At 40.3% G+C, this 13145-nt stretch overlaps 1 protein-coding gene across 1 annotated transcript in view; it reads right to left on the bottom strand.

The window, feature by feature from the left end:
• The window catches only part of LOC134910836 (uncharacterized), an 86505-nt gene that overhangs the window by 63173 nt on the left and 10187 nt on the right, over positions 1-13145 (bottom strand). Inside the window, exons 4-9 of the mRNA XM_063919220.1 lie at positions 11553-11702; positions 9889-10049; positions 5747-5923; positions 3197-3338; positions 2849-3033; positions 365-506 (exon numbers count right to left, since the gene is read on the bottom strand). Of these exons, the coding sequence (XP_063775290.1) occupies positions 365-506; positions 2849-3033; positions 3197-3338; positions 5747-5923; positions 9889-10049; positions 11553-11702 (957 nt within the window). The remainder of the gene's footprint in view (positions 1-364; positions 507-2848; positions 3034-3196; positions 3339-5746; positions 5924-9888; positions 10050-11552; positions 11703-13145) is intronic.

Here is a 13145-nt window from a genome sequence, read left to right as displayed (position 1 = left end):
CCTATTTATTCATTTCCAACCCATCTCTCTCTCCACCTATACCTCCACACTCTTCCACATTTAAAGTCACCACTCCATCAGGCTACATGACTCTGTTCTCTAACATGCTATCTCTTGTCACCTTCTTCTGTGTTCCCCAAGTTAAGTCTACCTATTGTTTTCTCAAACACATTCAGTCCCTCTCCCAATCCTGCCTTTTCTACCTCTGCAATATTTCCAGAATCAGGACCTTCCTAACCCTGAAAGCTACCAAAACTTTCATCCACACTCTCAAGTAATTCACTTTTATACTCTAGATACAATGTTAAAATATGAAATGATTTATCAGTGGTAGCATAAGGAAGATGCTCAGAATGAATGTTACCTAATGAGAATGGTATAAACGCCTCATTCTTCTTGAAATGTCCTTCTGTGTCAAGAAAATGTTCCGGGTAAAACTCTTCTGGTTTCTCAAAGTAGGCTTTATCTCTCAGAGCAGAGGACAATATTGGGAGAACAGTGGTCCCCTGGGGGAGGAATAGAAGAGAGTGTGTATAGACAAATCATTCATCAGATGAAGCATTAATGCTCACTGTAAAAGCTAACATTCCCTATACATGTTCATCATGGAAACTGAACAGAGAGTGAAAACTAATGTAAATGGATTTCATATTGATATTACTCAGTTAAACAAGTTGAGCAATTATATGTATGATTTACTACACAGAATATTTTTAGAGTACTGTACTTACTAGACAATAATGTAACTAAAATCTATTATCACCTACTATATTTACAGCATGAAAACAGTGATGCACATTAAGGGGGTCTTAATACAGTACAATCATATTACATACAATGACAAGTAGCAAAATGTACATATGACCATGCTCAATTGAGTTTGCAATATAAACATTTTGGGAAATTAATGATTCATAATGTTGCTGAATAACAATTTGACTGTTGGTGGCAGAACTTAATTTGGCTGATATATTGCAGAAGCAATAATAGCTGCCAGTACTAAAGCAGCAAAGGCCACCATGGCTGAGGTATTGTTGGGAGCAGAGAGACTGCAAAATGAACTAGTCATAATAGAAATCTAAATAATAATCTGCTGGCAACCAGAAAGTCATATCAACTGAAATTCCATCTTGTCCTATGTTGCTTGGTCTCTATTCATGTAGGAATTAATGGCATCAAAGCCAAGAGTCCTCCATGTGCTCAGAATTGTCTTGAATTTGGTGTCAAATGATGTGTGTGTCATGAGCCACTGCTGTGGCTCATTCCTGTTTGTGTTATGTGTAACTACAAGCCTGTCTCCTGTATGTGTGGTCTGAGCAGTTTCACCTGTCAGATAGCTAGGCCATTACCTTGTGTTATCTGTTTCTACTGGATCAGCATGCATGTTTTCCTGCATTATCAGTGCATTTTTTATTCCTGCAGGTTCCCTGTGTGTTTAGCTTCAGTATCATTAGGAGTTTTGTCTGTGTGTGTGTGTGTGTGTGTGTGTGTGTGTGTGTGTGTGTAGCTGAACAGATGCATTGAGTCTCCTCATCAGAGGGTATAGTTTCTCTGGCTGCTCTGATTGGTGCTTGCCCTTTTTTTACCCAGCTTGCCCTTCACCTGAGGCCGGCTATAGCTTACTTGTTCCTGTATGTACCTGTGCCTGGTCCCTGTCCTATGGTGGAATCTTGAACCTGTGCAGTTGGTGCTATTGCATTGCTTGTGATACCCAGTCCAGTTTGAATCCTGTGTGTCCCATCCTGCCAGAGTCGAGAGCACATTATCCCCATCACCTGAGTACCTGATTGTGCATGTGAAACCCAGCCTGGAAGTACTGTCAGACAGCTCCAGCCTTACCTTGCCTTGTCTTGCTTTGTCCTGCTTCGCATGGAATCCAGGGGTCTCCTGTAGCTAAGTACTCTTGTTATCTGTACCTTGCCTTGCTCTGCCAAGTTCTTTATGAACTTACTGCTTTATGATTTATTATTCATACCATCCTGTGTATTGTACATGTCTTGTTGCTAATAAGATCCTGTGCTTTGTAGTATATGCATAGTTATTGTATTAAGAAGATTATATTCAAACCTGTGCATTGTTGCACTCATGTACATTTGGTTATTTCTCTCGTACTGCATGTAGTGCAGTGGTATCTATATTGGGTTCAGTGTATGTCTTGCCGTACTGCAACTTACTCTTGCCCAGCCTCCAAAAGCTGCCTTGTCTATATATGTAACCTGGGGGCATCTGAATATGGGGTGGACCTAATTCACCCTGGAAAGGCGGCTGCTATAGGCAAAGTCTTTGGATGCTGGAGGCTAAAAGACTACTGGGCAAGGGTAATTGCGTGAGCATCACCAAGAGCCTCCAGATAGCCCATAGCACACTGTAGTCTACGTAACAGTGTGATTGGGTTACATGGCTATCATTGTGACCCTGACCTCCTTGAGCTAGTTGACACATCCATCCACTCAGCCAGTTTGGAGAAGCTATCTGGCCAGTATTATTCTTTGACATTGAGTTTGTTGCTGGCAGTATAGCCAGGATACTTATTCTCCGAGTTCACAAGTAAGCAAACCAAGTAATGGCCCAGTGGTCATTGCACATAGCATTCATATGGGTTAAATAGACAGTCACATTGATATGGGGTTTTCTTATGGTAGAATATGTCAGGACTGCTTGATGGTTGCTATATATGTTGAAAAGTGAAAGTCATCATTCTATAGGTTCCTTTAGGAGATGGGGAGAGGTGACAACCGGTTGCCCTACACATCAGAATTTACATTCCTAAAAGTAAGTCACCAACATACTGTAAGTAAAGATATAAATAAATAAAACAGCCGTTGTTATTTTATGAAACTCCACCCACCTTTGGAATAAAATATCCTCTGAACGTGACATCTTGGGAAGTTGCGTGCTGTAAGTTACTAGGCACAATGTCACCAAACCGTTGTATTTCATGGATGACAGCGTCGGTGTATGGCATTTGCTTCCTGTGCTCTGTCTGTGGTTGAGCTGCTCCGATCACTCTCTCTATTTCATTTTGCACTTTTTCTGCCAGGTAAAAAAGAGCTCTCCTTAATTATAATGCATAATTGTAAAGACACCACAGCAAGATCATTCATAGACAGATATATCATAGTACATATATAACTGACTAACACAATGTTACTATTCCATCTCATGTGTCATATTATTTTCCAAACTCATTTCTTACTTTGGATTTCGGGGTACTTCATCATTAGCAGGAGGCCCCATCTCAGACTGGTTGAGGTTGTTTCCATTCCAGCAATAAACAGGTTGCTGACTAGAGCAAGTAGGTTGTCGTCATGATAATACAATGTAGATTCAGGCTTTCCCTGCAAAAATGATAAAATATTTTTAACCAATAAAATATTTTAGAGATGCATAAAGTCTAACAATAAACCTATATCCATTGATGAATTGTCAATACCTTCTACCCTTCCGCAGACAGTGCATAAAGCAAAAGAGTACATGTGCAATTACTGTTTCTAATTTTTTATTTATGTTTTATGTTAAGAAATCTCTTTCACTTTATAGATTTGTATGTCAGTTTCTTAGGAAGTCATCAGTTGTTTCCTGACATCTCAAAATGAAAGAAAACCTAAACTGAAGCCGAGTTACTGCAAAATCGAACAATTCCTTGTATACTGTAGAAGTTGTGTTTTGATTACCAAACATATATGATACACAAATATTTTAAGATCATAAAGACAGAACATGTTTACATTTATTGGCTTCTCTAGTACATCCCCAGCAGCCTCTGTGTAGAGCCGGCGGGAGAGTGCAGCAGGCGCCGGCGCTGCTGAGGCTGTTACCTGACAGAAGAAGGAGAGCGTCGGCCGCCGCAGCACAATGCCGTCACTGATGATCCGCTACACAATGCCAAGCTGCCGCCTTACCACCGCTGCTGGTAATCTGCTGCTGCCAGCTGCGGGGTATAACGGAGAGCACCGGGAGCACACTGCTCCTGTCAGGGAGGCTAAAATCACCCAGGCCCCAGCAGGAGAGAGGAGTCGGGGGAATGAAGAAAGGTGAGCCTTTTTCTGCCACCTCCTAAGGGCGATTGGACAGCGGATCCAGCACTGGATCTGCTGTCCAATTACATGTGCCTCGCTGGCAGGGGAAGCCGGTCGCTGTCAACGAGGCACATGTAGAAGTGCCGCTTTGACAGCTTTTTTTAATGGGCATTTACAGCCCAGTGCTTGGCCCCACCCACCCACACAATCCCTGTTACCGTTGTCAGTGGGAGGCACTTGCTATCAGTGCCTCCCAAACTAATTTAAGTCCTTAAAATGATTAGAATAGTGTAAAGAAGATACTTGTGACACTTCTTTGTATTATTGTAATCATTAATGATGATAGGGGAGGCACTGCCTCCCCTGCCTTCCCTGACTGCACATTCCTGGTATCAGTCCGACAGTAATTTTGAAATAATTTTTATTAGTAGATATCACTAAAATAACCAATGATTTTCCAGCATGAGTTCTCACAAAATAAGATGTGGATATGGGCGAATGAATGTTCTAGAGTGACATATAGGTACAATTGCACCTTTTCATGAATAATATTTAATGAATACATGGGCAAAAGATTTTTTTTATACCAAACAACTACAGAATTGAATTCACATTAAAATTAGTATTGGGGCATCAGGATCGTCATACAGATTAAAGGGTAAATCAGAGTTTATCAAAATGTTCACAACTATTTTGTCTAATATTCGTCTCATTCTGAATGTAACTGCAAAATGCTGTACAATTTCCAAAGGGAATGTGGCCCTAATGGTTCCAAATCAAACCCTAACCCCAAGAGACAACAGAATGTATTAAAAACCCTAATCTCAGCTCTGTTGTTCAGTATGTCAGTATGATTTTCCTGACAAAATACTGACATAATTATTCCGACAGCCATTGACCTACAGTCAAAATACCGACACAGTCAAAATACCAACATTCATTATGCAGACATGTTCAATATGCTGACATAGTCATGATACCACCATTTGAAATGCCAACATTTCAAAATAACGACCTGGCTTTTTCTGTGGGTTTTTTGTGTGTCAGTGTTGACATAGGTTGATGTGATCATCGTCTAAGTGTACTGCATCCCCTCGCATGGCTCGCTGTACTCACCATGCTTTGGGCATGGTCCACTGGGATGGTAAATTATGAACAAGTCTACTTCGGGGCAAAAATTCCATAAAAATGCATGTCGGCTTTTGACATGTTGGCATTTCAAATGTTGGTATTCTGATGATGTCGGCATTTTGAACAAGTCGGCAAAATGGATGTCAGTTTTTGACTGTTGATCAATAGATGTCGAATTATGACCATCGGTATTGTGTCCGTCGGTAAATTAACTGCTAACCTTGTTCATATTGTATAAATTCAGCAAAATGCACATTTGTAAAATATGTGCTATGCCATAAAAAGCTAAAAAGCAGGTTACCAAAAAACAACGTAAAAAAAAACATCAGTGCCCTTCATGACTGACTATATGTGGTGGTCCGTGTAAGCCCAACATGTGGGATGCCGGCTGAAATCAGACTTTTTTAAAGGAGCAGTTATTCACAAGGCATAACCATACCTTGTAAATGATTGCCCCTTTAAATAAAACCATCAGAGTTCAACCGGCAACTCGCAGTTCGTGCAACCTTTAATTTCATTACATCCTGCCCTATGTACCTCTATCCTTACAAGTCTGACAAAAACAATATTAAAACCCAACAATGAGCGATGCATACCTCTTGTTGCTTCACAAGAAATGACTCTATAAGGTTCCTCTGATCATTGATGTCCAGCTCTTTCACCTGTTTTATAAATGTCTCTCTTATAAAGTCCTGCATCTTTTTGCTGTTTTTAAAAATATTTCTGTGACTCCCAGGAAGCCAGCCGACCACCGAGGGATAACTATTGTACAACTACAAAAAGTGAAAAGAATCAAAAAAGTAATTATAAACATAGAATAGACTTTGATAAATTAAATCGTAATATGAAAATTAAAACTACAACCAGGTTTTTAAAAAAAAAAAACACTATGGAAACTAAAATGATGCATGGCTTATTCAACATTTAGTATATTTTAAGTATAGGATTTAAATATTTTATCTCTTTGTATTATGCGGAAATCTGTAGAAAGAGGCTCTGACTCTTCAACCCGCTTATAAAAATGCCAAAGTGGGGCTAAATAGGCTTCACCCCTGCTCCATCCAAACCATGCCCCAATCCAACTAGACTTTTGTGTCCCATGAATTGGTACTGGTCCAAGAAAAGTGTGACCATTGGGTTATACTACTTATGAACAACACCATTATTTTCTGTACCCTGGCTTTCAGACACAGCCAAAAGGGTATCCGGTCAGGATTCCAGCGGTCAGGACACCGGCTGTCAAAAGACTGATGCCGGAATCCCAATACTGCTTAGAATGCATCCCAACAGCAGGGATCCTTATCGAGTGATTGCCGGAACGTTGGAGAGGTAAGCCGTAGGGGTGGGGTGGTTAGGTTTAGGTTGCAGAGGAGGGTTAGGGTTAGGCTGCGGGAATGGGGGGTTAGATTTAAACTGTGGTGGGGTTAGGGTTAGGCTGCAGGAAGGGGGGTAGTTTGGCTGCAGGAAGGGGGTAGGTTTAGGCTGCGGGGAGGGGTGGTTAGAGTTAGGCTTCAGGAAGGGGGGTAGATTTAGGCTGTGGGGAGGGGGGGGTTCGAGATAGGCACCACTGAGAAGGGTTAGGGTTAGGTGGGGGGGGCTACAGTAATGGGCACCACTGAGGAGGGTTAGGGTTAGGTGGAGGGGGCCTGTAGTAATCAGCCAGTATTTACCCTGCACAGAAACAAAATAACCCACCCAAATCTAACTCTCTCTGCACATGTTATATCTGCCTCCCCTGCAGTGCACATGGTTTTGCCCAACTGCTAACAAACTTGCTGCTGTGATCAACTCAGAATTACCCCCAATATTCTGACCTACGGCATCCCCAACGCCGGCATTTCAGTCCCAAACCGCTAAAAGTACACATTTATATCCTTCAACTAATATATACAAATCCATCTTCATCAAAAAATAACCAAGGTGTCTTCTTCAAATACCGCAGTTATATTTATTATTACTGTATTACACTTTTACATACAGTTGCATGATATACTAAATTGTCAGGAACAAAGTGTCAACAATTACAATGCTGACACCATAACTGTAGCCACATTTAGAATGTGTCGACATTTTGCCTGTCAGCATAACCTTGTCTGCTGCATTTAATTGAATTTGATAGTGCTGGAACCATTGATTGCATACAGCAGAACAATTAGGATCCATTTGCAATTAATACTAATAGGAATATTTTGTATAAACAGTCAGCGACTGAGTCAGGATGCGGTTATGTGACCGGTCACAATACCGACGCTTGGATCCCGACCCCTGAATATCCCGCCGCGGTCACACATACCCGACCCACTGAGTCTGTAGCTGTCTCTAAGCACAAGAACTGAAAAAACAATATTCTACTGAAATTAATTCTGATCTGTTTCAATTACTTTATGATATCGTTTTAAACAGCTGATTTATACAACTTAGGTACCAAAATTCTTCTAGCATATTATACAATAATACACACTACAGCTATGGTGCATTTAGGAGCAAAATGGGAATACAATTTTAGGCAATATTGTACACGTGAAAAATATTTCTCACTCGGGATACTGTAAGTGTATTTGACATGAAACGTCTTTTAGCTCCATAGGTCATTAGCAAGTATCACCTTACACACCTGTGGACTGGTACCATTTCCTTAGTTGGGGAAGTAGGGATATTCAACAGCTAAATAGAGATGTTTTTGCAAATAGCTTGATAGAAAGTTACATGCAAGTAGGTCACAGGTGCGACAGAAACATTGCTTGCACAGAAAAAATGTGCATATTCACCTTTATTCAGAGATGTATGCATAAAGTGCCTTGCTAAAGTATTCACCCCTTGGTTTTCTACCTATTTTGTTACATTACGACCTGTCATTTTTTTTTTTATCTGAATTTTATGTGATGGATATGCACAAAATAGTCTAAATTGGTGAAGTGAAATGAGAAAAATTTATATAAAAATTATTTTTTATAAATAAAATTTTAAAATTGGCATGTGCATATGTATTCACCCCCTTTGCTATGAAGTCCCTTTAAAGTTCTGGTGCAACCAATTACCTTCAGAAGGTACATAATTAGTGAAATGAAGTCCACCTGTGTGCAGTTTAAGTGTCACATGATATGTCAGTATAAACACACCTTTTCTGAAAGGCCCCAGATGCTGAAACACCACTAAGCAAGAAGCATCACACCATAAAGTCCAAGGAGCTCTCCAAACAAGTCAGGGACAAAGTTGTTGAGAAGTACAAGTCAGGGTTGGGTTATAAAAAAATATCCAAATCTTTGATGATCCCCCGGAGCACCATCAAATCCATCATCTTCAAATGGAAAGAACATGGAACCACAACAAACCTGCCAAGAGAGGGACGACCACCAAAACTCACAGACCAAGCAAGGAGGGCATTAATCTGAGAGGCAGCACACAAACCAAATGTAACCCTGAAGGAGCTGCAGAGTTCTACAGCAGAGACTGGTGTATCTGTTCATGTGACCACAATAAGATGTACACTCCATAGAGCTGGGCTTTATGGAAGAGTGTCCAGACAAAAAGCCATTACTTATTGTTAAAAATAAGTAGGCACATTTTGAGTTTGCCAAAAGGCATGTGGATGATGCCCCGATATATGGAGGAAGGTGCTCTGGTCATATGAGACTAAAATTTAACTTTTCGACCACCAAGGAAAATGCTATGTCTGGCGCAAACCCACCAGATCCCATCACCCCAAGAATACCATCCCCACAGTTAAACATGGTGATGGCAGCATTATGCTGTGGGGATGTTTTTCAGCAGCAGGGACTGGGAAACTGTTTCGAGTTGAGGAAAAGATGGATGGTGATAAATACAGGGATATTCTTGAGCAAAACCTGTTTCAGTCTGCCTGTGATTTGAGACTGTGGCGGAGGTTCACCTTCCAGCAGGACAATGACCCGAAGCATACTGCTAAAGCAACACTTGAGTGGTTTAAGGGGAAACATTTAAATGTGTTGGAATGGCCTAGTCAAAGCCCAGATATCAATCCAATTGAGAAACTATGGTCAGATTTGAAGATTGCTGTTCACAAGCGGAAACCATCCAACGTGAAGGAGCTGGAGCAGTTTTGCCTTGAGAAATAGGCAAAAATCCCAGTGGCAAGATGTGGCAAGCTCATAGAGACTTATCCAAAGCGACTTGAAGCTGTAATTGATGCAAAAGGTGGCTCTGCAGAGTATTAACTTTAGGGGGGTGAATAGTTATGCACGCTAAAGTTTTCTGTTATTTTGTCCTATTTGTTGTTTGCTTCACAATGAAAAAAAACATCTTCAAAGTCGTAGCCAAACAATCCATTTTAATTCCAGGTTGTGAGGCAACAAAACATGAAAAAATGCAAAGGGTGTGAATACTTTAGCAAGGCACTGTATATGTTAATGAGAACTTCGAATCAGGCACCCATTCCTAATTAAAAAAAACCCATTACCTTTTCTCTATACTTTGTTGCAACAGTGTTTAATCACTTCAGAAATAATGAACCTTTAGTCCCCCGTATATTGCCAATGTATTGCCAAAAATTTCCCGATCCCTTGACGGCCGGGTCAGGGAATTGTGAATTTTAAAAATGTTTAAAAATTTCAATTTCCCAATCCCAACAGAAAAACAGTTGGGATTGGCAAATTGGGGCATTTTTCAAATTAATTATTTCCTTGATTTCCTGACAGATCACCGATCAGCAATACGGGATTGCAATCCACTTCTGAATTAGGCTCAGTCTGAGAATACTTACTCCAACCATAGGGCTTGATGCGATCCTAATATTTTCATTAAGTAAAGTCATGAGCCTCAGTATGTTTGGATCTCCATATTCAAATCTATGGCCGAGTAGTATGGACACAATTATATTGGCAACAGAAGCATTAATGATGGTCATATTATTGAATGGTTTTCCTGCAAATGAAACAAAGACAGATTTGAAAATTGAAAGCAGGCAATTTTAATAACAATAAAAAGTAAAAAATAAAGAATAAGCATATAGTGTATTATGTCTTGTATCATGATGAAACATGAGCAGTGTGAATACTTGTATAAACAGCTGTGAAAACCAGGACTAAACTTTCTAGTCAAGTAATAAAATAAATTGATGTTGTCCAAGATGAGTACAGTATCATATAGATATTTGTTCATGTAAACCTTATTACCTTATTTAAACAAGGCTTGGCAGTGAAGTAGTGAATGATGGAGGGAGGTTGTCATGATGTTGCCTGTTATGGACTGTGGTGGTTTGTGATCCATGTGAGGACCCTTGAAATCAGTTGAAACACAAGTGTGGGTGAAATTAGGAGCCTTGATCAGATCACTGTTCATGGAACACAAGTCAAGGAGTATACAGTAAGACTTGGTGTCCAAGGTATACTCTGGTAGTAAGAAGTGGCATCCCTTGGACTGAGAACTGCACTAGGATACTGAGATGGAAACCAGAACAGTGAGGGCCTGTAACTATTTGCTAGAACACAGATCTGGAACATGACCAAGTTATAAGATACTGTGACCCACTAGGGAATTCAGGTCAACACCACTAAGGAGACTCAGGACAAAGTAGTACTAAATCTTGAAACTCAGATCTCAAGCCTGAGGTCAAGAATGCGGAACTCAGGACCACCAACACTGACGTTGCAGCGACCTGGAACCCACAATCTAACACCCAACCCTGAAACTGAATGATACCCATAACTCAGGAGACGTAGCCCCCCGGACCTCCGGCTGCACCAGTCATACCGACCTGGACCCTGCACCCCTACCCATAGTTCATTTTGAAGATACTGCAGAAACAGGAGTGCTGCTTGATAAATATCAGGAGGAGTAGATCCAGATACCAGTGGACAGGTTGGCCCAGAGACCAGCTCTGGAACATGTATCTCTATTAATATCGATGCACCTATCTTACATGGAAATCTGGTAAACCTCCAACTTGCCTTATGATGCAGACATATTGATATCTACTGATATTGGATTTGTTTCATATAGAAACAATGCATTTGTTATGTTTTGCACTATATTCTCTTATGTTTTTTTTCTCCATATTTGACAAATACTATACAGTATATGCTAATTTTAAATTGAAGGATCTACTTAAGGAGTGCAGAGATTATTTAAGGGAAGTACTGTTTTTTGTTTTTACATATCTCCTGGTTCACTATATTTAGGTGACATAGCCACAGCGCATATCTGGCACTACTTTTCTATTTGTATCACTTGTTTGGATTATTAAGAGTTAACCCCGGGATTAGATATTGCTGCAGTAACCTTCTATACATTATCGCCCAGGCAATCTCTACACTTTATTCCTATTAATATATCAATGCTAACATACAGTAATGGCAAAAGTGGTGTTTGATCCATGCTATTAGAATTATTGTGGGAGTTATAAATGAAATGAGAGCAGGCACACACCTTTATAAGATCTGAATGTCTGCATTAAACATTCACATTCATCATTAATCTTGTTCTCTATGCTCTTCTTCCCCATCCCATAATCTCGTAGTGTTGAAAGAGTAAAGCGTCTCATCACTTTCCAGTTCTCACCATTAGCAAAGATAACACCTGAATACAGTAGAATGAATACAAGTCAATATATAACTCTATATATACTACATTTATGATGGAAAATAATTATAGTGAAATATAAATGTCAACAAAACATTGTAATGGCACAGTCTCCCCATCAACCAATCACAAGGTCCTTGTCCATAAACAACCTTCTTACAAACCTTATACCTGTATATAGTTGATCAATGTCTATTTTAAAGTACAGCTATTATTGTACATATATTTATTTGTTGCATAGTGAAAGAAAAACATCTGTAAGTAATCTATAAGCCCATGGCTTACATGCATAACATCAATACTAGTGAGCCTCTGTCCCTGATTCACCATACACTGTGCAAGCAGCATTTAGAGCTGAATTATTATTTGCACATCTCCTTTCAGGCAGGGCTGAGCTTAGCTAGGCAGAGCTGGGTCTTGTAAAATAGTCCTCAGTAATGGTGTACCTGCCTACTCTCCCGGAGCATCCATGGAACTTCCTAATATCAGAGAGTCTCCATGGAGTCCCAGATGAGTAGGCCTCACTTCCTAGTACAGTGGGATGGATGAGGGACTCTGTGAACTATCTCTGGGAAAATCACATCATCTTGGCCTCGCCTTCTCTTCCTGTTCCCCTGATTATGAAACAGGAGGTGGGGTCTAATGTGTAGTCCCCACCCTTTCATTGACCACAGGCATCTCACCTCTGGGCACTGTCCCAATGTGGAAATATTTAAAATTGGAACATATGAATAATGGAGACTATGAATTCTTCTGATTGATAGATTTGATGGAAGCCATTTATCTAACTTGACATGTGGACCAAGAGGTGTAATTGGAAATTTGAGGGCTCCACAGAAACATTTTAAAGGACCTCAATTTTTTCTAGGTGAAGACACTTTTAATCCTCCTTCTTCTCACTTCCTTCACTGTCTGATGCTCATCTGCACTCCAGTCTGAACTTCCTGCTCAAAGAGAAATTTAATTGTGCTGTCTTAGAAGGTTGACTCAATTGCAATGTACTCTAGGTCTTCAAATGCGTTACATTGTTAGTGATAACACATCAGAGAGGTCTTAAGTTCCATGCTGAATTTGGATCTCACACTTTTCTTATTCTCAGAGGAGATGATAAGGAGCAAAAGGACCAGGGCCTTCATAGAAGGCAGCCACCCAGGTCAACTTTAGTTGACATAATTTAGGGTACATCCCCAGTGCCAGCACCTACAGCATATGCACCCATCAGCATAGCATTAAAATCACCTGCCTAATATTAAGTCCCCCTCATGCTAACAAAACTGATGTGACCCATCGAGGCATTTACTCCACAAGACCTCTGATAGTGTTCTGTGGTGTTGGACATCAAGCCATGACCAGCAGATCTTCAAGTCCTGTAAATTGTGAGGTTGGGCTTCCATGGCTCCTACAGATGCTCGTTCAGACTGAGATTTGATGAAATTTGGA

Source organism: Pseudophryne corroboree, chromosome 4 (genome assembly GCF_028390025.1).
Source record: "Pseudophryne corroboree isolate aPseCor3 chromosome 4, aPseCor3.hap2, whole genome shotgun sequence".
In the NCBI taxonomy this organism is placed as follows: Eukaryota; Metazoa; Chordata; class Amphibia; order Anura; family Myobatrachidae; genus Pseudophryne; species Pseudophryne corroboree.
This window is presented reverse-complemented; position numbering and strand designations above follow the sequence as displayed.